The 27,151-nt window shown below is 44.2% G+C and overlaps 4 protein-coding genes across 4 annotated transcripts; 1 reads left to right on the top strand and 3 right to left on the bottom strand.

Moving 5' to 3' along the window:
• Positions 1–955: 955 nt before the first annotated feature.
• LOC306748712 (keratinocyte-associated protein 3-like) lies at positions 956–7,845 on the bottom strand (the record flags this gene model as incomplete). Its single annotated transcript, XM_079231924.1, has 6 exons — positions 956–1,225; positions 1,933–2,079; positions 3,854–4,045; positions 5,838–5,897; positions 6,403–6,599; positions 7,833–7,845. 6 exons carry the CDS (start codon positions 7,843–7,845, stop codon positions 956–958), a joined length of 879 nt encoding a protein of 292 aa, XP_079088050.1.
• Positions 7,846–9,018: 1,173 nt separating this feature from the next.
• On the bottom strand, positions 9,019–9,750 carry LOC306748711 (gap junction beta-3 protein-like; the record flags this gene model as incomplete). Its single annotated transcript, XM_079231923.1, has 1 exon — positions 9,019–9,750. The coding sequence occupies one exon, from the start codon at positions 9,748–9,750 to the stop codon at positions 9,019–9,021; it is 732 nt and encodes a 243-aa protein (XP_079088049.1).
• A 2,118-nt stretch (positions 9,751–11,868) lies between these two features.
• On the bottom strand, positions 11,869–12,780 carry LOC306748710 (gap junction beta-4 protein-like; the record flags this gene model as incomplete). Its single annotated transcript, XM_079231922.1, has 2 exons — positions 11,869–12,163; positions 12,245–12,780. 2 exons carry the CDS (start codon positions 12,778–12,780, stop codon positions 11,869–11,871), a joined length of 831 nt encoding a protein of 276 aa, XP_079088048.1.
• A 3,506-nt stretch (positions 12,781–16,286) lies between these two features.
• On the top strand, positions 16,287–26,724 carry LOC306748362 (homeobox-containing protein 1). Its single transcript, XM_079231525.1, has 10 exons — positions 16,287–16,394; positions 17,596–18,040; positions 18,320–18,405; positions 19,218–19,328; positions 20,386–20,607; positions 21,110–21,266; positions 23,230–23,312; positions 23,802–23,897; positions 24,026–24,144; positions 24,864–26,724. Exons 1-10 carry the CDS (start codon positions 16,313–16,315, stop codon positions 25,008–25,010), a joined length of 1,548 nt encoding a protein of 515 aa, XP_079087651.1. The 5' UTR covers positions 16,287–16,312; the 3' UTR covers positions 25,011–26,724.
• Positions 26,725–27,151: the final 427 nt, after the last annotated feature.

Here is a 27,151-nt window from a genome sequence, read left to right as displayed (position 1 = left end):
CTGACAGGAAGTGGGTGAATGTGTTTGCTCAGACCTGTCGGGAGCGCTTCAGTGGAACCGGTCCCTCCTGTCAGGTCACTTAAACTGAAATGTTCTCCGCTTCTAAAACACACATGGATGGATGCAAAACTTTAAATAAATACTTTATTTAAGTGCCGACTTGACTTTGTCGAAATAAATTTAAAAAAAAAAAGAACTTGCAGCACCATTTTCTCTTGACCTAAAAAGCAGAAAAAGAAATGCACATGCACTGGATTCTCATTTACTCAAATACAGGCAAACCAGAGGCTCCGTCCTCCGATGTAACACACACACACACACACACACACACACACACACACACACACACACACACACACACACACACACACACACACACACACACACACACACGTCTTCACTTATCAGAACATTTTCATAATAATACTGTACATGCCTCCATTGTGTGTGTGCACTCAAACATTAAAGGAATAGTTCCACATTGTGGGAAATGCACGTTTTTGTGGTCTTTGTGCTAAATATGATGCTAAGGCCAGGAAGATAAGCCTAACGCAGCATGGAGGACGGCTAGTAATAGTTAAATATTCCATCAACACACATTAAGTTAACTGTGCAAAAGGTTTTACATCGTCAGGGACTCATTTTTCCCCAGACCACCCCATGTCCCCACCATATGGCATCAATCTTTTCATCCAACTCTCTGCAAGACAGCGACAAATTCCACAAAACTATTCTTTTGCAGGCAAGGAGTTGTCTTCCATCCTAATAGAACACTATTTGACCCTCATTCGTACAGAAATACAGGAACACACTCTGCAAAAAGCCTTTGCCTTTAGAAGTACCGACAGGACAATGGGGTTGTGAGAAAGAGGTTTCAATCCAAGCATTGTAGCTTGCACTACAGTACACACACACACACACACACACACACACACACACACACACAGAGAGAACTTCAAGAAGCTCTGGCATGTCCGACGCGTCTAAATCCAGAAGCTGGACCTTTCCAGCAGTTGGTGCCGCTCCGGCGCCCTTTGCTGGCTGCCAACACGCGCTTCCAGCCTCTCTCCGGCTGACCTTTGTCTGGGCGGCTGGCGGAGGGGCCGCCTCTCCGAGGGAGGAAGACTCCGGTGCTGATGAGGAAGACGCGGAGGAGGAAGGGGAGGTCTGCGCTGCTGTGGAGGAAGCTCGGTATTCTGACGAGGAGGCTCGAGGTGGTGGCTTCCTGGAGCTTCAGTGTAGCGTGTTGGAGGATCCGTGTAGCGTGTTGGTGGATCAGAGTAGCGTGTTGGTGGATCAGAGTAGCGTGTTGGTGGATCAGAGTAGCGTGTTGGTGGATCAGAGTAGCGTGTTGGTGGATCAGAGTAGCGTGTTGGTGGTTCAGAGCTGCGTGTTGGTGGTTCAGAGTAGCGTGTTGGTGGTTCAGAGTTGCATGTTGGTGGTTCAGTATAGCGTGTTAGAGGTTCAGAGTAGCGTGTTAGAGGTTCAGAGTAGCGTGTTAGAGGTTCAGAGTAGCGTGTTGGTGGTTCAGAGCTGCGTGTTAGAGGTTCAGTATAGCGTGTTAGAGGTTCAGAGCTGCGTGTTAGAGGTTCAGTATAGCGTGTTGGTGGTTCAGAGCTGCGTGTTAGAGGTTCAGTATAGCGTGTTGGTGGTTCAGTATAGCGTGTTAGAGGTTCAGTATAGCGTGTTAGAGGTTCAGAGCTGCGTGTTAGAGGTTCAGCATAGCGTGTTAGAGGTTCAGTATAGCGTGTTAGAGGTTCAGAGCTGCGTGTTGGAGGTTCAGTATAGCGAGGGGGAGCAGCTTCCTCCATCGATATTCCCACATGGATCTACACAAACAAATTATGAACAGATTAGTCCCAAAAATGAAATAATGGCTCTGTTGAAAGTTCTCTTATGCGCCATCTAAAAGTAAAAAGGTGGAACCCTCACCGCTCTGTGGCAGTCCCTGGCTCTCTTCCTGCCAGGGCAGCAAGGTAGACCCAGGAATGAAGCGCACACAGCGAGGCAGCGGGCCGAAAACACCATCTGGATGAAACAGGTCACGATCAGAGGCACCCAGAGGATCAGAGCGGTGCTCTGGGGAGAGATGGAGGAGCGGAGTTAGCGGCAACCACCAGCTGGACCAGAAGGAACACAAGCTGAGTCGAGAGCAGCAGGGACACAGTCTGGGTAACGATGCTTTTCTTTTTTTGCATCAGACGGCTGTGGAGCGGGGACACGGCCGAGAGTCTGGGAGCTTCAAGTTGGCAGAGGAGAGCCGGCAACGTGAATAAAATATGCAGAGCAGAATGTATCAAAGTAGAAGTGCACTGAGGGAATTCAGAAGAAGAAGATGAAGGATGAAGAAGAAGAGGAGCGGCTGTTTGTGAGGCATGCTGACTCACTGACTGAAGGAACCGTAACAGTTGGAAGTTTGGCTCTTTCTTTGGAATTCATGATGAATTATGCAGAATGCATAAAAAAAAAGATCTTGCATAACTATCATTACTGCCTCTAAGCAGCAGCTATTACATCAGAACCAGAAGCCCAAAACACACTTTCAGGTGATGTAATGGGACCTCCCCTCCGGCAGCCATAACGGAGGCTCCCCTGCTAATAGTCGACTCAGAGTCTCAGGAGACGAAAAGTTAGTCACTTCAGACTAAAAGATGCAACTGGTTTATCTTGATATTGGGTCATCATTTTGCAAAACTTTATTCGAAGGTAAAACCAGAAGTGAGCGCACTCAAAATGATACATAGAGTCCCTAATTTTATTAAATCTGAACAGATTGGGTAACAATTTAACGTTCATCCGAATAAATTTCTCATCTCACTTCCTTCTTTTTCACCTCTTTTTTTGTGCGTCGTAAATTGACAGTTTTGATAGGAATGGTTGCAAAAACTAGAAAAGCAAGGCCCGAGTTTGAGATAAAAAAAAAGCCTTTTTACAATAAATACAAAATAAATTACCCAAAAAAATGTATTTCTTCATCCTTTTTCCTCTATAAACCTAAATACGAGGTGGGTTTACGTAAACTGGTACCAACGAATATCAACCAATAATATGACGGCGCTTTAACGTTGACGCGGCTCGTCGTTATGGTTACGTGCAGACGCACAACTGCGGCGGCGCTGAAGTAGCTTGAGGGCTATTTAGTCGGTGAAGACACTTTCAGGTCAACTGCTGCACACCTCGCTTTTGCAATTTGCACTTTAATGCGTCTTGTGATGAAAGAGCGTGCAGAAAACTCGACACGACAGCAGTCTCCTACTGAATAATGAGACGAGTCAATCCCCCAGACACACACACACACACACACACACACACACACACACACACACACACACACACACACACACACACACACACACACACACACACACACACACACACTCGCTCTGCGTTACAAAGTGGATAAAACAACTGCAGTCCAGGTTGTACATCTCTCTAATGTCGTGTTTGATCTATTAATGGCAGCAATTCGACGCTGACCTCTGACCCAAAAGCTACGCCGCATGTATTTACAGCGGGACCGGCACCAACGCCGACATCGGCTACAAATCCAGCTTAAGGCAAAGGTCGCCCAAGTGATAAATTGTAGACTACAAGCCGTGCTGAAATGCCAAAGTCGTGCTGATGTGCGGCTGCAGCTGTGAGGCTGAGCGGGCCTGACAGGCCGTCTGCAGGACGCTGGAACAGGACGGAGCCTGAAGAGGGCCGGGTCAGCGTTCCTGCGTGACTGACAGCGACGGCAAAGACACCCAGCCTCACACCCCAACACCTTCAGAGCATGCACACACACACACACAGCTGTTGAAAGAGCCAGCTGCCTGCGGAAAACAAAGGGTCGCGGCGCGAAGGCACTCACGTAGATGCGCGTGGGGTCAAACGGACACTCGCTGGTGATGCTGGAGTAGCCGACGGCGTCGGGGAAGCGGCAGTGAGTCAGGAGGCTCCGCCCGCCGTGGACGACGACCCTCACCACGGACACGGAGAGGCCGACGGACGAGGCCGCCGCTAGGAGCGCCGCCGCCAGGCCGGCCGTGAAGAGTGACCACGTCTGAGAGAGAGAGACACTCAGGGATCAAAAGCTTCAACGCTGTTGGGAAACTGAGGCAGAAGTAAATAGATGAAAGGACGGCAATATTAATACAGAGGGAGCAAGTTTGCTACCCAATAATTAATGCAAAATTAAAGTAAAAACTTTTTTTTCTTCATTTTTAATGGCCTGAAAGATATCTCGGCGTAAAGGAGGATGCTGGCGTTATTATGTATTTTACTCATGGACAACAATTCCCACAAAAAAAAAAAAAAAATTAATTGATCATTTTGCCAATTAGTATAATGACAGGAAAACATTCATCTTTTGAACTTTTTATGATAATCGATTAAATGAGACATTTTTAAAAACAATTAGATAAATCTGAAGAAAATCGATAATGAAAATAATGGCTAGTCACTAACAAGTATTGTGTGTGTGTCCATAACTGTATTCCTTTGTGCCACAGAGCTCCATTATTGTCCAAAAACTATTAAAACGTACCGATGAGGCTGACATGGTGACGCGTTCCTTCATTATGAAAACAGAATATGTGCACTGTTGTTTATTACGGGTCCGGATTCAGCTGTAAATACTCAGAAAGGCACCAATTCTGCAGCAAATTGTTTTGTCAGTCGTTTGCTCCAAACTAAAGTTTAGCCGCTTATTCCGTCTCTTTGAAAACATTTTCTCATGACACTGTTTGTGACCGCAGAGAAGAGAGCACCGCAGGACGAGTCCTAAACCCGGGGATGAGTCAGCGTTTCACGTTCTTTTTGGACATTTTCTTTAGTTGGAAGCCTGAAATAAGTTCTGTGGTCGACACACGCTTCAGAGATTGTTTGTTCTACCACATAAAATACGTCAGTAAAGATTCCTCTCGTGAATTTTTGAGCTAGTCCGCCTTCATGGGAGCGAGGTAGTTAGTTTATAGCCTAAAGTTTGTGAAAAGATTGCGTTGACGCTTCAAAAATCCTAAAAGTGCTGTTTCATTTCTGAAGAAGAAAACATGCAAGTATCATAAACTTTGTGTTTTCCACAGAGTTTATCTTCTGCAATAATGCAATAAAAAATAAAAGTTTTAAATGTATCAATAAAAAACACCAGGTCCAGTAAACGTGGTGTTACCAATAAATGTGTCTTTGTAAATTGAAACTTTATGATCATCAAACATGGTGCTGCTTGGATGAGGAGTCTGCTGTAGCATTTAATTGTGTTTTTCTGAGCTGCTTATCTGCAACACAGCCAGCAGTATTCCAAGAAATATTTCAGACAGAAATGTTTCTTATGGGATCTGTTCATCCAAACTCCCAATAAGAAGCAGCATCTGAAACCAAAGCCATCAGCTGTGAGCAATGAGAACACAAAGTGAACCCATCCTTTAATATGTTTACAGGAGGCGAGACGTTTATGAATCACTTCGTCGAAACTCGATAAGAACAACGAGCGAAGATGCAATGGGAGAGATTAGGAGGTGCAGTAGCCGACCTAAAGGACCATTAATATGAATTTAGGGGAGTGTTGGGATTACTTGGTGCTCATGCTGGATGACTGTGTACGATAACAAGACTGATGGAGGAGTTTTTCCCGGTTTATCGTCGCTAACAAAAGGAAGCGGGGAGCGGCTTCCTGACTCACTGAGCGACCCAACAGCTGACTGAGTAAACACAGAGGAGGACAAGAAAAGACAGAAACTAGTTCAGCTCTGCAGATGCAGATGCAGATGCAGATGCAGATGCAGATGCAGAGCCCTGAGGCGGCGAGCAGGGAGACGGATGGAAGTCACACAGAGAGAAATAGAAAAGACTCCAACCAGGCCTCTGCTCTTCTGGTTCTTTGACCGGACAATCGCCAGAACGCCGACGACGATTCCCTGCAGAGACGGATGACATTCAAAAGAATATTCACTGCCGTGTTTTTGGAATGTTTTTTTTTTTTTTTTTTTGCAAAGCCAAAATAAGAAGAACATAAGCACAATAAAAACTCACAGAATCAGCCTTAAACGTTGCATCGAATTCATTTTAGCGACCGGAATGATCAGTTTGAGATCATCAGATACATCTTTGAATGATTCAAACAACCATTTGCTGCATGTTTAAAAAGGGGAATTACATAAATCTAAATTAAAAATCCAAATGTCCTATGTGCATAAAAAAAAAGAGGTTCCTAGCAGCCAAAATGACAATAAACTCAAATAATCCAGCACTATAGATGATTGTATAAAACATTTGTCTGCAGTACTTTTCATCATAAAGTCTGAGAAGAAAGCACCAATGCCAAATTATATATTTCTTTATGTTTCCCCCTCCTTTGCGGTGTGGTTATCTCTCCGTTATTGTCCAAATCCAGTTGAAACGTGCGTCTCGTGTGCGTCTCACCGCGAGGCCGGAGGCGAGGGCGACCACGTTGGAGACGGCGTACTCCACGGCCCGCGCCTGCTTGAGGAGGCTGACGTGTCGGAGAACCACGCCGTGCATCAGCGCCCCCAACAGGAAGTTAACGTGTCCGACGAGGAGCACGCTCAGGCCCATCTTCATCAGGGTCCTGGGCTCCTCCAGGCTAGCGCAACACAAACCTGGAGGGAGGGGGAGAGCACCACAACAGAGGAGTGAACCCTCGTGGTATCGATCAGGGACACGACACAGAGGTCAAACGCACGGAGGAGAGGTCACCTTATCAATGATTAGCTGCTGAACACATAACTCAGGACGGAACCGGCCGCTCAAAACTCAAAAAAGAAGAGCGACACTGCATTCGACATGAAATCGAAACTATAATATAGCAAGCTAGCAATTTCTGCCGATATGGCGTATCCCAATAAAGATATATATAAATATACATCATGATATAGCTTGTTTTTTGGTAATTCAATAAATAAATAGTCCATGCAAAGCCTATTTTTGTTTACTCCTGTGTGAATTAAATACGTATTTTAAAGAACTTACGTATTTTAATTAAGAACTTTTGCGCAAAATGAACACACACACACACTATATATATATATATATATATATATATATATATATATATATATATATATATATATACGTGCATGCGTACAAATACAGAGTAATTAGAGGAAGACAATCGTTTGATGAATAAGTATTACCATAAGCAGAATTCTTATAAAGTTTATGTGTGCTTGTCGTTATCGATGTCCGACTTCATCGCAATTTGATTCCATTAGAAAAACGATATTTGATCATGTTGAATTTTTTTTACACACATGGCAGAGAAAGTTTCAAATCAAACCTGAAAACTTTCACATAACACAGAAACCAAATGTATTCTGATGAGTAACAAAATAAAAAAAAAAGATTTTAAAGGACAAACATGTGTCTGCACTTCATTTATTATCCAAACCCCAGAAAAAAATGGATGGTTGATTAATATAAAACCTGTGTGTGTGTGTGTGTGTGTGTGTGTGTGTGTGTGTGTGTGTTACATGGTCACACATTTCTGCTTCGCATCTCGTCACCGCCTCAGAAACTTCGTCCATGTGGACCAAAAACTAAAAAAATAGACCAGAAGCACTTCAATTTATTTAAATTAAAGTGGAATGTCAGGACTTTGATGGTGCCCGTTTTTTTTGTGTGTCATTCTAGGAAAACAAGCTCCAATGTTTGTTGAAGGGAAATGCAAACAAAACTACTGGATTAATAATGCAATCAAACCTGACGTCACAGTTCATCACCAGCAGGTGCGCCACACCCGAACAAACATTCAGAAAGTTTGAAACACACACAACATGTCTGCAGTTTAGATTCATTCAAAAAATTAAGTTCCCAGGCACGTGCAGCCTTTTTACCTGCGCGGGCCATCTCTGCTGGGTCACCTGTCGGTTGGAATGACGGCGCGTCTCGTGCGTGGATCCGCGTGTCCTCTCTCTCTCTCTCTCTCTCTCTCTCTCTCTCTCTGTCAGTCAGGCAACGGGACGGACAGAAAGTGAAGTGACACCTCTCACATTTTTCAAAATAAAATACCATATTTTAGAATGCCTGATCAACATTGAAGATCAGTTTCCAAATGACCTCAAATAAATAGTGCAATCGTTTCAATGCATAACCTAAATTCAGATTATGCTTGACTAATAATCTGCAGTAAATGAATACTTGTAATACTTTTTTTCCATTCCCCAAAATGCTCTGTCCGCTCAGTTATTTTCTTTTCTTTGAGAAACTATTTAATGCTTTTATTTTTAAAACCAATGTTGCTAATTACCTATTATCTGCATAATTCCCGCAACCTTTACACAAGTAAACCTGCAGCTGTTAGCACCTGCCTGCCTTTTGTGTTTGAATAATAAAGTAATATGCCTGTATTCATTATTTATATATTGTGCTCATGTTAAGGACCTGTTTTGCTAGTGTCAATCAAAACCTGAAAAAACAAAGACAGTACAGTTCTTTTTTTTTAAAGATCGGATGATCAGATTAAAAAAAAGCAGCATAGAAGAATATATAATATTGCATGCATGCATAATTGACTAAGCAGTAGACACACAATGCACGAGCACACACCAGTTGAACTGTGGGACCAATGCCAAGTGACACCTCCTCCACATGATGTGCAGTGAGCCTGTAGTGCCACCAGGTGGAGAAATGGCGCCATTAAAGGAGGAGAAGGCAGATCTGATCCAGGCTGTGGTTTTTATTATGTATAGTTGACAATATTTTCAGTGCTTTTACAATACTTTTTTTCAAGGGAATACAAGAAACAAACAATGTCACTTTTGGGTTATTGTCATGGACACAAATATGAGCAATCTTTACACCAATTACTTCAAATCATTCCACTTTCTTTTGCTGCTGAAATTCTTATTACACTTGTGGAAATAAATATATTAAAACATCATGACGGAGCATAGGATTGCTTTTTTTAACGAAATGAACCAACATATTTATATAGAAATTATACATAGCATTACTTTTTAAATGACAATATCCCCCTATTGTAAGTCAATTAGACGCGTAAGAACAAACATTGCCTGCCTCTCACAACGCTTTAGAGGACTTGCAGCCGTCACAGTCCGTGTTCGGGTGGATCCTCCTCGATGAGGTCCGGACGGTGCCTCTGTGTCTGAGGGCCGCCACCCGGAAGGCGATCAGATAGAAGACCTCGCAGATGTTGAGCACCACGCACAGGACGGACGCGCCCACCATGAAGTAGGTGAACACCGTCTTCTCGGTGGGCCGGGCGATGTAGCAGTCCACCAGGTTGGGACAGGGCGAGACGTCGCACTGCACCTTCCTGGGCAGCTTGAAGCTGTCGTAGACGGCGTGCAGCAGGTAGAGGAACGTGATCTCGAAGGTGGTCTTGATGAAGAGGCTCATCAGGTAAGTCCACCACAGGCCGCCGTGCTTCTGGCCCGGGTTGTCGTACAGCCGGGTGCCCTCTCCGTGCTTGAGCCGGTACTTGCGCTCCCGCTCCTCCCGGTAGGCCACGTGCAGCACCACCATGAAGGACGGACAGGTGACGAAGATGAGCTGCAGGGCCCAGAGGCGGATGTGGGAGATGGGGAAGAAGTAGTCGTAGCAGATGTTGGTGCACCCCGGCTGCCGGGTGTTGCAGTCGAACTGGCCCTGGTCGTCGCTCCAGACCCGCTCGGCCGCCACCACGTAGACCAGCACCCGGAAGACGAAGACCACCGACAGCCAGATGCGTCCGAAGGCCGTGGAGTACTTGTTGACTCCGCTCAGAAGACCCTGGAGGAACCGCCAATCCATGAGCTCAGCTTTGGTCGGCTTCTAGTAGATTTAAAAAAACTGGAGAGCTAGAAGAGAGAAGGATGGAGTGAGTTAGTTATTCAGAGAACATACAAGGTTTTAAATTTACCCCCAAACTCAAAAATACATATTTGTCCTTGTTTATCAATCTAGATTATTTTGGTGTGAGTGTTGGAGATATCGACCGTTCTGCCTTCTTTCTAATATAATGGAACTACTTGGCACTCGGCTTGTGGTGCTCAAAGATCCCATGAAATTAATTTGGATAAACTCCCAAAAACCCCAAAACATAACCCGGCTACTGAAGATAATCCACAGACCTTTTAGTAAACGGTTTCATGTCTGAACTACAGGCTGAAAGAAAATAGTTTGTGTCCATGAATCTGCTCACAACAAGGTCTGCCGATTATCTTGAGTAACTGGGCCATGATTTATGATAAGAAACATTACTGTTCAGTTTCTCAAATGTATTATTTATTTATTTTTGGAACGTTGAACACCGCAAGCCGAGTCTACAGCCAACATCTCCCCAACTGGGCAACTCACAAAACAATCTAGATTGATAAATAGCGCCACAGGTAACAGTGAAAATGTGTATTTTTTCAATGTGGGTTGAACTGTCCCTTTAAAATACAAAACAATATACACAATCAGCCTTGATTTAGTTAAATATTCTGTAATCCCATCCAAATAAATTACTGTGTACTTAAATAGTTCTCTTTTCCTATTAAACCACTTCTACACAACCTCAATCCCCTCTTTCTTAAATCCCAGTTAAAAAAAAAGTTTGGGACCTTGTAGTATTTAAATGTTCTTAGCTTTGCATGAAGTCCTTATACAAACTGACTCTTGAATACATAAATTGCTCATCTTACCTTAAGAAAACCTCTCAGTCCATCGTGCTCAGATGGAACAACCTCTCTCCTGCAGCGGGTTTCCGGATATTAACTCCTCAAGAAACCACTCTTGGCCATAATCAGGAAGGTGTGGCCCCTTTTGGTATCCACCCAAAAAGGTACCAGCTACTTCCTGTCAGCAGTTGATTCCTCTTAGACTTGCTGAAGTCTTTTTGCTGTGGCGGGTGTATTGTGACGGGGTACCCTGACTTTGAATGGGATCCAGAAAGCCAGATGAACCCTGTCATCGGGGGTTCGACCCCAACGAGGAATTTGGTTGCGACTTGTGCAAATGAATAAAAGGTGATAGCAAACAACAAGCAAGACCTTTAGGTGCGGCCGTCTCCTCCGATCGCCACGTTTCTCGACAGGTGACTCGGTATCAGCTCCATTAGGCCGCCGGGATGTCGAGATATGCTCCTTTGTGTTCTTGATGAATCAGAATTAAAACGGGGCCGCCACCTAACGTTTGTTTGTGCAAGGACTCGGGAACCATTGGCACTCAAATACTGCGATACGGGAGCGCCGGTAGCGCAGGATCCGATACGACAAGCGTGTTTACGCTTGTTCGTTTTCTCAGGTGAGATTACAGTGCACTCAGTCTTTATCTCCTCTCCGCCTTCTGTTCTGAAGGAATGCAGGATGTGGTCCATCGTCATGGAAGTGGGACTCGTAGGAGTGGTGATTGGGTCAACTTTGACTGAACCGTCAGTAACCGTGCGTAGATCGGGTTGTACCCATTTTGATCCGTCACGATATATATGTGTGTTTTTTAAATGTTGTAATCCACCATCTGGATCCTTATTGGTTCATTTAACGCTGTACTGCTGCACCCATGTGTGCCCTGCATGCTAGCAAAATCTTCTCAGTCTACAGGTAATCACTCCAATGCGTATGATTTTCATGCATGGATCAAAGAAGATGTGACAATGCAAAATTTCACAAGATGGTTTGTTTATTTTAGAAAATATCACCGTCATGTCATGGTTCAAGTGAGTCAGCTCTTTACAGCAGTTTTACAGAAAACAAAATAATACACATATTCTTATAAATAGTAAAATTACATGAAATCACCTTTAATTCATGAGTTATTTTTAAAAATTGGACATGACCTTTGTAAAAAAAAAACATTTTCTTTAAAACCCCTGATATTTTGCAGATAAATGTGGCCAACGGTACAAAAGCTAGCGAACACAGTTCTATATTCCGATGAACGCGCCTCTCAGGAGACCGCGACGCTGTACGCCGGGGCTGAACTCTCCACGCCGGCTCCTCCGCCGCCGCTGTCCGCCATCTTGGCCTTCTCCGAGAGCGGCTCCTTGAACGCCGAGTTCCCCTTCCCGGTCAGAGGAATCCTGACCATCTTGAAGGAGTTGTCTCTCCCCGGCTGGCCACCGTCTTGGCAGCACTCCCAGAACCTCTTCCCGCACAGGTAGACGACCTCGATGAAGGTGAGGAGGATGCACACGAAGCTGGTCACCACCATGAAGATGGTGAAGATCTTCTTCTCCGTGGGCCTGGAAAAAGGAACCAAGCGTAAGATTAAGTAGACTCAGATGTCCGATTCAACCATTTGAGATTCCAGGACTTGAGCTCACCTGGCGATGTAGCAGTCCACCACGTTGGGACACGGGTCCTCGTCGCATTTCACCAGCGGCGGGAAGAACGTGGCCTCGTAGATGTAGAACAGCAGGAAGACGAACACGCCGTCCACCAGCATCTTGAAGAGCAGGCTGAGGAAGTAGGTCCACCACAGACCGCCTCGCTTCTTTCCCGTGAAGTTGTACAGAGGCTCGCAGTCCTCGCCGTGCTTCAGCCGGTGCTTGCGCTCGCGCTCCTCCCGGTAGGACACGTGCAGCGTCACCAGGAGGGACGGGCAGGTGACGAAGATCAGCTGCAGGGCCCAGAGGCGCGTGTAGCCCACGGGGAAGTAGCGGTCGTAGCAGACGTTGTGACAGCCGGGCTGCCGGGTGTTGCAGTCAAAGTCCTTCTGCTCGTCGCCCCACACCTTCTCGCAGGCCACCAGGAAGACCATGAGCCGGAAGATGAAGACGATGGCGAGCCAGATGCGTCCGAACGCCGTGGAGTACTTGTTCACCCCGCTGAGGAGGCCCTCCAGGAAGGCCCAGTTCATGGCGGGTGATTCAGGGCTTCTTTTTTTGGACCGGCAAACAACAAACTAAAAAGAGGCACCAGAAAGGAAGAAGGCTGGAGGCTGGACTGAAGGCAGCCTCGCTCACAGGCGCTTTAATACAGCGCCTGTGAGCGAGGCTGCCTTCCACTCACGGGGCGGAGGGGAGGGAGGAACATCGAGGAGAGCAAACATGGACTCCTTCTGCTGCTGCTGGAGTCACTGCTGGAGAGAGAGAGAGAGAGAGAGAGAGAGAGAGAGAGAGAGAGAGAGTTAAGTGAAGACAATCTTATAAAAATAAGAAAATTACAGAGATAGTTTGATATTTTGGGAAATTAGCTTTGTTTGTTATTATTATTATTATTATTATTAGCTTTTCTTGTTGAGAGTTTAATGAAAAGATGAATACTTTGCTCATATCTTAAATATAAGCTACAGCTAGGAGCCGGACAGACTGTCCAAGGTTGGAAAAAACTAATCCGCCTGCGAGCACCTCTCACCCGTGGGTAGATTTTTCTTTTTTTCAGCAGATAATTGATTAATTATTTTTTTTCCCAATTTAATGTGGCTTTAACATCATATTATCATAATAAAACATTTTAAAGTACACAATAATATGAATATTAACACAACATTCATATTACAATTGTTATATTGTAATATATATAGTATAAAAATTACATTATTATATTGTTTTAACATAATACAGTCAAAAACAAGTCACACAGCACATTTTAGACTTATAATTGATTAAATGTTTGGTGTCAGATGATGCAAAGTCTTGCTGTTCATATTGTTTTAAAATGGTAAAATGTATTCAGTGAGGATTGTTGCTGCATCCTAGTGCTGGAGATGTTTGTGTCTTTCTGTGGGACAAACAACGCTTTAGCATTGTGAGGAGTCGGTTACTATAATTCTGATGCTTATGAGAAGAACTGCTGTTTTAAACGGTCACATCAATTGTCCTTCATCAGTGGCGATGCGGCACAACAAGTTAACGTAATAAACAAAAGTGAGATCAAATCCATAACAAAGCACATCCACTGCGTTTTAGTGAAAAACAGACAATTATGAGGAATTCCTGGGCGATCCCTCAGCATTTCATCTGGTGAGAAACACTTTCCAGTGAGTTTAAAAGTATGCTATTGATAAAAAGAAGAAGAAGAAAAAGAGGTTAGGTCCCATTATCATTATATTGTTTGTCATTATTACTGATATCGATTGTCCTAGAACTTCTTTAATAAATGCCAGCAAATGAGCTTAAATCTGCAGACAAGCGCACTTATGTGCTGGGTGTTAATGGATTCAAAGATATATTTTGTATTACTAGAACAAATAAAAGGAGAAACTAATTATGAAAATAGATTGCAGCTAATGCTTCATGAACTATATATTGAATAGCCTATGGGCATCGTTGGTTTGTATATTTAAAAATGATTTAAAATGTGAATTATTTAGTCGGGTTTTGGAATAACATTTTCATATTTGCTATTTATGAATAAACCCGACTAAATAGAAGAATAACATACATAAATTATGAAAATATATCACCGCTATGGGTCATAAACTAGATATGGGATAATATGTAGCCGATGAACATGATTGGTATTTTGTATTATTTTAAAATCTAAATTATTATGTCGGTTTTATGAATAACAAGTTTTCTATTTCTCAATAAACCTAACCAAATAAAAGAATATGCTACTTATATGATGAAAATATAGTGCATAAAAGATATGGGCTAAAATGTAGCTTATGAGCATCATTGGTTTTAATTATTTTATAATTGTAATGATTATGTCGGGTTTATGAATAATACGTTTTATATTTATGAATAAACCTAACCAAATAAAAGAATATGCTACTTAAATTATGAAATAGAGTGGCAAATAATAAGGGCAAATATAATACGGGCAAATATGTAGCCTCTGAGCATCGTTGGGTTTTATTTCCATTTATGAATTATTATTTTTAATTTTAATTTATTTGTTTCATAACATTTAGCTCCGGTATTTTTTTAATATGTACAGTACGACCGGAAATCATAACTCTAATTCTCGCCAGCTTGTCAGTGGCAGCGGGCCAGGGGTCATAAACTGAGACAGACTAATACACCGTTTCTCCCCCGCACCGCCACGCCGCAGAGCCGCAAGACAACATGACCCCGCACCGGTCGCCCTCTGCGCGTTAAGTCACGCTCTCTCCGGCGGGGTGCGAAGTGAACCCCGCCACTCTCCGCCACTTCCGCTCTCCATCCAGCCCGGGCTGCGGCTGTCTCCGCGCGGCCACGGGACGTGAGCGAGAGGCGCTCCGCCTGGTGGGACGACCCGCGAGCTAAGCTAACTCGGCTAGCTAGCGAGCTAAGTCGTCAGCGCAGCTGCCGCTCGACCTGACGCAACCAGCCGGGGGGCTCGCCGGCCACGCTTAACCGTAAATGTTCGGTACGTAGCCGCCCATCTTTCACGCCGTGGACGTAACTTCCCACTGTGGAAGTTTTAGATAAGTTGTTGGCCGAGATAAAACGAGCGGAAGTGTCGAGTTTGCCACATTCCGTGGTGATGTTTCACATGTCCTTCAAAGTAAAAGCGTAATTGGACATTTAAATAAAGCCGAAGTGAAGCTAATGTTTGTTTGTTTGGTTACATCTTTGCATTATTGTTTTTATATTCTGTGTTTTGCATATATATTGTGCATTTTTATATATAATATTGCTTTACTTGTCTATGTATAAATAAGCGCTGCTGTGGCAAAAAAAAAGTCCCCTTGCAGGATTAATAAAGTAACTATCTATCTACATATCTATCTATTCATTTATCTAATACAATTAGTAGTATGCTGTCATACAGTTACATTGAAAGTGTTATGTCTCTCCCAATATTGCACATGCTTTGCATTATAAATGAAACAGCAAGTAGATTAATTGTTTACGATGTATAGTAAAGCGTGACTTTCAGCCTAATTTACCCCTATAATCTAGGTGATTTACTGTGGGGTGTGGCTTTATCTGCTAGCTCTCTTTTAATTAAAATATATTTTGTTATGGTTTAAATCAGGTAAACTTGAGTGTCTATAGGATTCTCTCTCACCTTAACATCACTGTAGGTAAATGCTTATGCATGATTTTAAGTGAGCTTTCAGTTATTAATACTGTTCTATATAATCTGAGGCAAAGTAAGGGTCATCATCATTATTATTATTAGAGAAACGTTGGAGCTGTCAAAAAAAAAAGTTTGTCGGGATGCTTTTATTCTGACGTTCCATTCCATTACTTCCGCTTTCTTTGCGTCACGCACTTGCTAGCTTCACACAAACCAGGTAGCGAGCAGCTACCGACGGGAGGCTGCTGCTCCGGGGGACCGAGCGGAGTTTGACGCCGTTAGCTTAGCCAGCGTCGCCCGCTAGCCAAGTCATCCCGCTGTTGTTGGTCTGTCAGCATGCTAACAGGGGCCGCTTAACCCGCAACACACACACACACCGCAGGCGACTCTCCTGTCCGACTCTGCAGCGGTCCAGCCGGGCTGAACTCCGCGGAGCCATGCGGCAGTGGAGCGTCCCCGCCGCGACCCCTCGCGCTGAGCCGCTCCCGGGACGCCTGTCCGAGTCGCCCCCTCCGCCGGGTAAGATGACCTCAGCGACGGGACCTCGGGTTAACTTTTTTTTTTATTTTTATTTTTTTTTAAAGCGGGAGCCAGTTAGCTTACATCTTTTGGTTTAGTAGAGCTTAAAAAAATAATTAAAAAATATCAGACACGCTGTAGTGATTGGCACTAGTCTGTCTGGTAAACAATCAAAAAGGTGAAACCCTATGATCTGTGTCATGCAAGTTCACTTTGTCCTGCTTCTCATCACATGTACGTACGCGACGCTGTTGGATTTGACACATTTTTATAAATGTGCGAGTCTTTCTGGTAAATTCGGCATGCATCCCGTTTAGCAAGACCACAACTTTCTAAAGGTAGTTGGCTCTTCTTTTTTGTGTGCAACTCATACAATCACACCTATTCTGAGTGGAAGTTGGTCCAGCATATAAAGTGATGTTGTCCCAGATGTGCACAAGGTCAAGTGAAATGGCGAGTTTTTCTTCTTCACATGTAGTCTTCATATCTGATGGCGGATGGCACGTATCGGACATGAAAAGGTGGACGGATGGATGTGACTGGACCTGATGTTAGGTTGTGTATGCCGGGGTGATCGTACTTTAATTCCACCCTGAACAAATGGAGCAAGGTTAGCCCCAAGTGTCTGTGCCAAGTGTTTGAAAGGGTGCCAACATTTTTTGAATGACCCAAGGGTTCTTCAGAGGAGAATGCAGTCTTCTCTCTTTTTCTTCCACTTTTACAAACCAGTCTTGTAATCACTCAAAGTTCTTTTGGTATCAGCGTAACTAAAAGTATTTAATTAGATTTGCATTTAAAGCGCTGTGCTCAAGATAAATAAACCCCGATTAAAAAAAAAGGAAGTGGAAGTGTTTGAATTTGGCTTTAAAGGACTTTTATTTGGGGGTTTTTTCATCTATTAATAATCCTTTCATCTTTTTATCAGTTTGTCTGCAGGTTCCCGAGAATGTTTTTGCGACATTATCTAAATTTAAGATCTGTCAAAGGTAGAGATAAATATAGCGGCATATGTCTCGGTAACGCTTTGTGGAGTCGTTGGCTGCTGTTTATCTGGTGAGCGATCAACCAACGCGCGCAGAGTCAGACCCTCTGGGGGTATTAATAGTGGTGGTTCATGTTTATTTACACAATCGGTCCTGCATGTGTTTCCTTAAAATTCTCAGTGTTTTTAAAAAAAAAAAAATGTCCGTTCTATCTGCAGATGCCAGGATGGAGTGCTGCGAGGTGGAGCCGCGCTACACCATCGAGCAGATCGACCTCCTGCAGCGCCTGCGTCTCTCCGGCATGACCAAGCCTCAGATCCTCCACGCTCTGGAGTCCCTGGAGAGGCTGGACCCGGACCACCGGCCGTCACACTGCGACTCTCAACCGGCCCCGTCCAACAACAGCAACGCCCCCGCCGCCGCTGCCGCCGCCGCCGCTCCGGCCCCGTCCTCCTCTTCCTCCTCCTCCTCCTCGCTCTCCCTCGCCTCCGCCACCACGCAGACCTCCGGGCTGGACGGCGCCGCGCTGTCCCCCAGCAACAGCTACGAGGCCTCGCCGCCGCCGCTCTACCCGCCCAGCGTGGCGGTCCAGCGCTCGTTCAGCTACGACATGATGGCCGACGAGGAGTGGGACCTGGAGGAGAAGGTGGAGGAGTACATGAGGTGAGCAGAGCCGGGGGGGGGGGGAGGCGAGGACGAGACCAAAAGAATGGCAGAGACTATTAAAACATCAGATAATGTCAGCTACCGTCCCCTGAGGTGGAGGCTTATTCTCCTAGATTTTAGTGGAGTTAATTCAGGTCAGGTGTTTAGGGACGGCTGAGGAAAAAGGAAGAGAGGAGCCTCAGTGAATATGATTATGAATATGTCCGAGCAAAGGCTGGTGTGTAAACCACCGCGCAGCAGTTCTAACGCCGCGGCGGCTTGTTGTTGCTTCTGCAGGAGGGACAGCAACCTGGTGAAGGAGGAGATCAAGACGTTCCTCAACAATCGCAGGATCTCTCAGGCCATCGTCGGCCAAGTCACAGGTACGGTGCTGGAATGAAGGAGTGGGAGTCTCTGATGAGCTCATGATTGATTTTGATTTTTTTTTTTTCTTCTTTATCCACTAAATCGCCATGTGTAATTGAACTGGCTGCTCAGCTAACTGGCTTGTCCGAACATAAACGCACAGAAAAAGCATAGAAAGGTGTGAGTACACTTTAAAATGTAATCTGCAATAATTGGGAGATGTGTGACGATCTCTTCTGCACGTCTGAAAAATAATCAAAGTGTAATTTACAGACCGACAACACTTGTGTTTAGATTCTAGAAGTTGAACTCTATGTTTTGTCATCTTTGTCCAAGTCATCTGTAAAAAAAAAAAAAAAGGCTGCTTCTAGCTCCTCAATTTGACGTCTTTCTCTTTTTTTTAAATGGAGAAAAAAAAAGTAATATTGGGTTTTTGGGAAACCACCATTTGGCTGAAATTGTATTTCTTAAAAGATCAATTCATCAAAATATAACTGACAGATGAAACAACAATAATAATGCAAAGCAAGGAAAAGGCCTCCTGTCGTCCGCAGCCGAGGCTCCACCTCGACGCAGTGAATCCTGAACCACAAGTAGCAGCATGTTCGCAAAGTACTGCACCAAATCACGTGTCCTTCATTAAGGTATTGATATTGGGGAAAGCTTTATTAGCTCACCCGAAGCTGGCTCACAGCCGACCCCCCCCCCCCCCCCCCCCCCCCCCCCTCACACACACAAGCACAGCTGCTATCGGTGCCCCCGTGACATAAATCGATGTCTTTTTAATGTGTGAAGATGACATGCCTCCCTCCCTCCCTCCCGCATGCAGGCATCAGCCAGAGTTACATCTCCCAGTGGCTGCTGCAGCAGGGCCTGGAGATGAGCGACTCCAAGCGCCGCGCTTTCTACCGCTGGTACCTGCTGGAGAGGAATAACCCAGGTGAGTCGCCGGGGATCAGAGGTCAGAGGTCGGGGGGGTTGCAGCGGTGGCGTCTGATGACAGACGGGAGCAGAGGAGTGGAGGATTACAGGTCTTTAGGATGATGGATGTTCGCTACAGGACGGGCTGATTATGAGAGAGTGCAGATCAGCGCCTCAAGGTCGAATGTCAGGTTAATGATGACAGATTAGATAATGAAGGAAGGAAGGCTTGGAAAAAAAAGAAAACTGGGCTAAGATCTTTTTCGTTGCATTATGTGATTGTGAACCACCGCTTGCTCTCCTTCGCCATCTGTCCCCCCTCCCCGCCCCTCCCACCCCCCCCCGCATGGTCAACCCGCACGCCTCTCGACTCCACCCTCGAGGTGCTGCGAGGTCAAGCGAGGACACGAGACAAGTCTATAGTTTCAGAGGAAAGGCGAGCGATAAAGGTAGTTCTGTCACAGGAGATGCCGATCGATAATATTAAGGCTTCTGGTTTTGGAAGTGAAACCGTAGTGTGTGTGTGTGTGGTTTTGTCTGCTTGGTAGGTGTTGACCTCTCCATGTCCTAGGAAGCTCGGGTACTTAAAAAAACACTGTCGCTCGCAGCGCTCGTTGGTTTGCGTCAGGCGGCGCCTTCACGGTAAATTCATTTTTCTCATTACGAGCTCTGAAACAAACAAAGCCGCCGATTGGACCATGTGCCGCCCCGGCTGCCTCCCCTCATCCTAACCCCAACCCAACCCACCCGAGCTTTGCCGTCGCTCCTCTGTAGTTCTCAGCCCGGATGCTGCAGGTACTCTGGTGCTGGTTTTCATTCCTACATGGCTACCAAACTGGTTATTAACGGTGATACTAACAATAACTAATTTCCCTCCGTGGCCACAATGCTTTGCATCCGACATCGGCTCCTATTGACTTCCTCGAATCCAAAAAAAAAGAAACGCAGTGCCGTCGGTCAGATTGGCATTTGTCGTCAACTTTCTCGATTTTTTTTTTTTTTTTTTTTCCAACCGCGTTAGCTCACACTGGTGTCCGTGATCTAACCCGGGGCCGTTGGTTTTGTCCCGACTGAAGGGCTGAGGTGGAGTGAAAGCCAGCACAGCGTGAGTCCCATGCCCAGGGCCCGGGGAGGGGACAGGGACGGGCCGGTGGCGGGGGCCAGCGGCTGCCTCCCCAACCCCAACACCAACCTCAACCCCAACCCCAACCCCGTGTGGAGCAGGCAGAGAGAGCTGCTGATGCACTTGCTGCCGTGGTACACTGCGGCCGCCGCCGCCGCCGCCCAGGCCCAGCCAGGTAAACCCCTCACCCCTCCCTCCCCTCCTCCCTTCCCTCCCGCGGCCTCAGCAGCTCGCCCTGTAGCTTCTTTGCCAGCTTGGGATGCATTTCAACAGACTCAAAAATGGGGAAAGAGATAAACTGGAGGATTGAACTCTGGGTGCAGTAAATGAAGCGTCTCCATAGTGTTGAAATCCTCTCTTCGATGCCGTAAGCAGCAGCTATGTGCAAGTTCAAATGTTAGTGGAGGAGTTCTGGGCACTACAGCTCTGTAAAAACCTGACGCATACAACAGGGCATCTGCAGGGCTTACCCAGAGTTCAGTTCTTTAAAAAAACATCTTGCTTGCTGTCAGCAGTAATGTTAAAAAAGTGGTGAGGCTTCTGCTCAGCTGGTGCAACAGGAAGCCGGAGTCAGAACGCGGCCGCTTGTCTTTGTAGACGCGAGTTCTCACCGGGCGCCTTGATGCAGTCACGCTTCTCTTCTTCTTCATCTTCTTCTTCTTCTTCTTCTTCTTCAGGGGCCACCTTGTCCATGCGCTCTCTGGTGAAGGAGGAGCCCGACTGGAGGACGGGGATCATGGCTGGCGACCGAGCGGGGCTGATGGGCGGGCCTCTGAGGCTGCGCAGGGGGAGCAGGTTCACCTGGAGGAAGGAGTGCCAATCAATCATGGAGAGGTGAGCGCGCCGGGTTTTCAATCGCTTCCTTTTTTTGCCTTCCGCCGTCGGGACACACTGCTGTTGCACACTGCATGGACTCGGACATTCGTGATCTTTTTTTCCGGCGCACTAAAAGGGAACCGGCGTCATCTTTTTGAACCGGCCGCATCGCTTGATGTAATATTATAATATCGGCAACCTTCTCAGGCCGATGTGTGCTTCAGTGCCTCTCTGTTATCATTTTATTCACTAGGTGTATTTAGTCTGCTCCTCTCTGCGTTCTGTGGGTCCCAGACTGCTCTCAGTAAGTAAGACGCTGCAGAGAGAGGAGCAGGCGGCCGTGCCCGCTGCGTGCGATTGATTTCTCGGCGGCTGTAAGTAGAGGGTGCAGTCTGGCACTCTCAGTAATAAGACCACGCCGGCCCTCAGACGGCACTCACCAGCACGGCCCCCGGATTACGCAATTCCACTGCAGTGCTGATCCCTATGAGCTAGTTTACACCCAAGGACGATACAGTAGAGGTGAAGATGATGTGGTGTGTGAGTGTGTGAGAGAGAGAGAGAGAGAGAGATGGAGTGGACAGGATAGGGCACCTCCGATGGGGAGAGGAAGAGAGAGGGCTGGGAGAAATTGATCCCTGTGTGTTTTGTAATGTGAGCTAATGATTCCTTTTCAGCCTGAAGGAGATAAAAAAAGAAGCTCGACACGAGAGAGGAAAGAGATGAAAAATAGAAGTTGCTTTGATCTTTACCTCGGTGTATACATTTCTGGTTTTGCCAGAGAATGTAGAGGCCCAGGAAGAGATTTAAGCATGTGATGAATATACCAAATAAACCCTCTGACTCTATTCCTCGACAGTGAGGACTCTGCTGGAGCTCTTTGTCTGTTTACATGTTGTCCTGACCGTCATGAGGCTCAACACAGAGGTTTAAAATGAGGGCGCACCTAGATCTAGAAATGATTTCTTATTTAGTATTTGCATGTTTATTTACATTTTATGGTTAACAATGCAGCTAAATTACTATATATATATATATATATATAGATATAGATATAGATATAGATATCTATATATATGTATATCTATATATATGTACACACACATATATATATATATATATATATATATATATATATATATATATATATATATATATGTATATATATATATATATATATATATATATATATATGTGTATATGTATGTATGTATGTGTGTATTATCTTTATTTATTTTAAATATATATATACAAATAATTAGTTTAATTTATTTTATATATATACAAATAATATATATTTATTTTAAATATATATATATATATATATTAGTTGTGTGTGTATATATATATATATATATATATATATATATATATATATATATATATATATATATATATATATATATATATATATATTAGTTGTGTGTATGTATATATATTTAAAATAAATATATATATAATAATAATAATATATATACAAATAATTAGTTTAATTTATTTTATATATATTTATATACAAATAATATATATATATATAATAATAATAATATATATACAAATAATTAGTTTAATTTATTTTATATATATTTATATACAAATAATATATATATATATTTATTTCTTATATATATATATATATATATATATATATATATATATGTGTATGTATATATATATATATATATATATATGTATATATATATATATATATATATGTATATATGTATATATATATATATATATATATATATTTATTTGAAATCATATTTATATAATATTTGTATGTGTCTGCTGACTGGTTAGTGAGCATCTACCGTACTGTCACTGTTCCTCATCAAGCTGGGCTGATGCAGTGTTTTATTTCCAACTCTCTCCTAAAACTCAGTTTGGTTTTAGGACGTCCTAAATCTCGAGCCCCGCTGCGATGCAATCTGACGTAACCGTTTCCACGACTGAATGTTTTTGTTATTGTCTCTTCCAGTTTCTTCATGGAGAACCAGTACCCGGACGAAGCGAAGCGAGAGGAGATCGCCAACGCCTGCAACTCCGTCATTCAGAAACCAGGTGAGTGCAGCGAGTTAGAGGTGAAGTCTCTTAATAAGCAATTAGTGATTGATAGAATAATTAGTTGTCATTTGTCATTTGTTCACAAAATCGATTTTTAGCAAACCCTATTTAGCGTGAAGCCTAACAAAAATAGTATTTATGCATTTAAATGTGTGTCTGCCTGAGTTGTTATAATAAATATAAAGTATAAAATCTGTTTTTGTGAGTTTTTTAAATATTGATATAAACTGGAAATGTCACAGCGGAAGTATTTAAACTGTCTTTTTAGTGCTTTTGTTTGTGTTTATTCCATTTTTTTGGATGGAATGGCATATTTCAATGACCCTGAAGGCAGCCAACTGCACATCGGGTGCTCGTTATTAAGATTCTTGCCAAACCAAATGCACCAGCTGTTGAATTCTTAAGGCAAGAAGAGTTCAAGAAGGTGGTTCATTGACACATAAAAGGTCATTTTCATGGGTGAAGATGTGTTTTCTTCATCTTCAGGCTGCAAGCTGTCCGAGTTTGAGCGCGTGACGGCACTGAAGGTGTACAACTGGTTTGCCAACCGTCGGAAGGAGATGAAGAGGAGAGCGAATATCGGTGAGGACTTGTGTGTTGTTGCTCTTCCTGTATCGCAGCTCCCAGACATGAAGAATCTCAGGTGCACATTTACACTTCCCGTGTTTTTCCATCTCTTCCTCCCGCTCCCCCGTCTTAACGCAAACCAGAAGCTGCCATTTTGGAAAGCCATGGAATCGAAGTGCCAAGTCCAAGCTGCCACTCGAATGGTGAGGAGGGAGAGATGCAGGAGTTCACCGACCAGGTGACTCATCGGTTCTCAGAGCAGGTAAGTCGACTAGCATTCACAAACAACAAGTAGTAACTAGTAAACAATAACTAGCAGGAGTAGTAAACAATAACTAGTAGGACTAGTAAACAATAACTAGTAGGAGGACTCGTTGGCTGTGAGAGTTGTAGCTTAAAAGCGTCACATGTTTTTTTTCTTCTACTGGCCACAAGGGGGCGACTCCTCTGGTTGTATAGAAGTATATGATTTATGTGTTAAAGCTGCATACTCTCTCCAACCACCAAGGGGCGACTCCTCTGGTTGTATAGAAGTCTATGCTTCAAGTGTTAAAGCTGCATTCTCTCTACTGTCCACCAGGGGGCGACTCCTCTGGTTGCATAGAAGTATATACTTCATGTGTTAAAGCTGCATTCTCTCTCCTGACCACCAGGGGCGACTCCTCTGGTTGTATAGAAGTCTATATAAATGACTCTACTTCTCTTGATGTATTCCCTCAGTAAACATTGTAAACATGAGTTTATGTCTCAATCTCTAGTTTCAAGTCTTCTTCAATACAGCATGATGTTCATTTAGTAAATTATGGTCATTTAGAGTCAAACAGACCATAAAGCGGTACGCTTTAGGGGCGGGGCTACAAGGTGATTGACAGGTCGTCATCCGTATTTTCTTCTTCCAACTTTTTAACCCTTTCCCGGTGTAGAATCAGCTGATGCAGCGTGTGACTCCAGGTGTGTTTTGCCCTGCTCCTCCTCCCACAGGAAGACGCCTCCTCCCACAGGATCGTCGACCAACCGGACGCCTCCTCGTTGGCGACCACGGAGGCCCCGCCCCCCCCGAGCCCCTCCCCTCAGGTCCTGGATCGGAAGGAGGAGGATTCAAAAAGGGAGACGGTGGACGAAGAGTGACCAACGCTGGTGGAGTTTGGATCACATTTGAATTTCACCGAGATGAAAAAGGAAAAACGTGTCTCCTCCTCCACCAACTACACCACCACCACCCATGTAGAGCCTTGTGGGGCCAATCGCACCCAAGGGTCAAAGGGAGAAGGGTGCTGACGCTCGCTGAGGTGCCTCTGATAGTAAGGAGGCCACTGTATTTATCAACAGTAATCCTGCTTATATTAATGGCAATATACAGTATATGAATATATATCAATATATAGTGCATTCCAAGATGGTATTAAAAAGCCTAAAGTCCTTAGAGGGAGGATTATGTAATGGATACCTCGCCCATTTTAAGCTAAGCCTTTTCTTTGATTCTTCGCTACATGCCTTGTGTTAGCCTTTAAAAAAAACCGAGTGTTTGATTGATGGACTCTGGTGACGTGAGTGTGCTGAGCCTGCAGGTCAGGTGTGTTTGGGTGTTGGGGGGGTGAAGCGGGGGTGCGGAGGATCTAGTTTCCGGGAGACGTGACCCGCCCGCTCGAAACGTCTTTGACTCCGCCCCCTCCCCTCAACCGGTCCGTAAGACTCTAACCTCAATCGGTGGACCGATTTTCAATCGGTCGATCAATCAATCAACGAGTGCTGTTGCTGCGGAATCCGTCAAAAAGCCCTGAGGGACAACTGGAATCTCAGGTAATCCCCCAAAAAAAAGAAAAGAAAAAACGTTGGATAAGGACGGCAATGAATTGTCTCAACTTTTCTTTTTTTTTTTCTTCTTCTTCTTCGTTTTTTCTCTCATCTTTAACTGTGTTTTAACCAAAACAGGACGTGTTATTTATACCTTTTTTATATTAGCAGGAAACGAGCCGAGGGCAATATCTATCTACCGCAGTATCTCGGGCTCGTCTTTGTTATATACCTGAAAAGCTGCTGTCATTTTTGTAGTAGCTCCTCATTTCAAAAAAAAAGAAAAGCTCACGCCTCAAACCTCAACTCAGCCAGTGAAGCTAGACTAGATACACAAGTCTGCTCCAAGAGTTTTTTTTTTGTTTCTTTTATTCTATTTTTTTACGTTTGAAAGAACGCTAAAACAAATGTGATTTTAAAAAAGAAAGAAGAATACACGCTACAAGCACCTTCTCTCCTATTGGAATAAGCTAAAGCTTAAGCGCCTGTAAGTTTGTACGACTGCAAAGCTGCACTTGGAAGTGGACCTCACTATAACACACCCGTAGAGACGTGCACGTGACTTAAGGACGCGCACGTCTACGGGTGCTTCCCCGTTTTAAACGACTCCATACAGAAACTGATGTTCATGGAACGGACTTATAGACGCTCGTTGTCCAACACGTTACCTCCTAATGCCAAAGCTATGCCACGGTAGAGATGAGCGACCAGGAAGTGACACACACACACACACACACACACACACACACACACACACTATATAGATGTTTATTTGCTCAGTACAACACTAGCCAACTCTAGCTTACCTCAGAATATCTCCGCGTCACGAATGTGTTCCAGGCCGGCTGTCCTGAAAGTGACGGCGGCCATGTTGTGACTGTTTTAAAGATGTGGAGAGTGTGATGTAGCATTTCTGGAGGCGGGGTCCACCCTGTGTTCTACGACGTAAGCTCAACCTCAGTTCTCTCCTCCGGCTTTGGACGGGAACCCCGAAGCTGCACGCCGTTTCTGATTATTACGCTTCTCTCTATCTCTGCTTTTATCTGACAACCGGAAAGAAAAACAATAACAATAATAAAATTGTAAACAATGGCCGTGATGTGTTTTGATTTATTCATGAAGGAGGGTGATGTGATTACGTTTCATTTAGCTGACGCTTTCATCCAAAGCGACTTACAATAAGTGCATTCAACCATGAGTACAAACTCAGAACTACAAGAATCAAGAAAGTACAATTTCTTCAATAAAGTTAAACTACTAAGTGCTACTTTCTTTATTCAACGTGTAGTCGGAAAAGACGTGTTTTTGGTTTTGCAGTTTGTGTCACGTGGAATTATTCCATAAATTTACTGCTTGAGCAAATCACTTCAAAATGATCCCACAGTTGTTGTTTTTGTTCTTTTATGCAATCAGTTCTCATGTCAGGAAAAGTACCAACATTGTGTGAAACGTGTCCGTAAGGGTCTCTGAAGGTG

Source organism: Taurulus bubalis, assembly GCF_910589615.1.
Source record: "Taurulus bubalis genome assembly, chromosome: 16".
NCBI classification, from domain to species: domain Eukaryota; kingdom Metazoa; phylum Chordata; class Actinopteri; order Perciformes; family Cottidae; genus Taurulus; species Taurulus bubalis.
Note: the sequence above shows the minus strand (reverse complement) of the source record. Positions and strands in the feature narration are given on the sequence as shown.

Bases quoted from the DNA above. Each gene is read 5' to 3' on its own strand.
- LOC306748362 (XM_079231525.1), top strand. From the start codon at position 16,313: ATGCGGCAGTGGAGCGTCCCCGCCGCGACCCCTCGCGCTGAGCCGCTC. The intron at 18,041-18,319 runs GTGAGCAGAGCC...TTGCTTCTGCAG, and splicing joins AAGGTGGAGGAGTACATGAG to GAGGGACAGCAACCTGGTGA. The intron at 24,145-24,863 runs GTAAGTCGACTA...CTCCTCCCACAG, and splicing joins CTCATCGGTTCTCAGAGCAG to GAAGACGCCTCCTCCCACAG.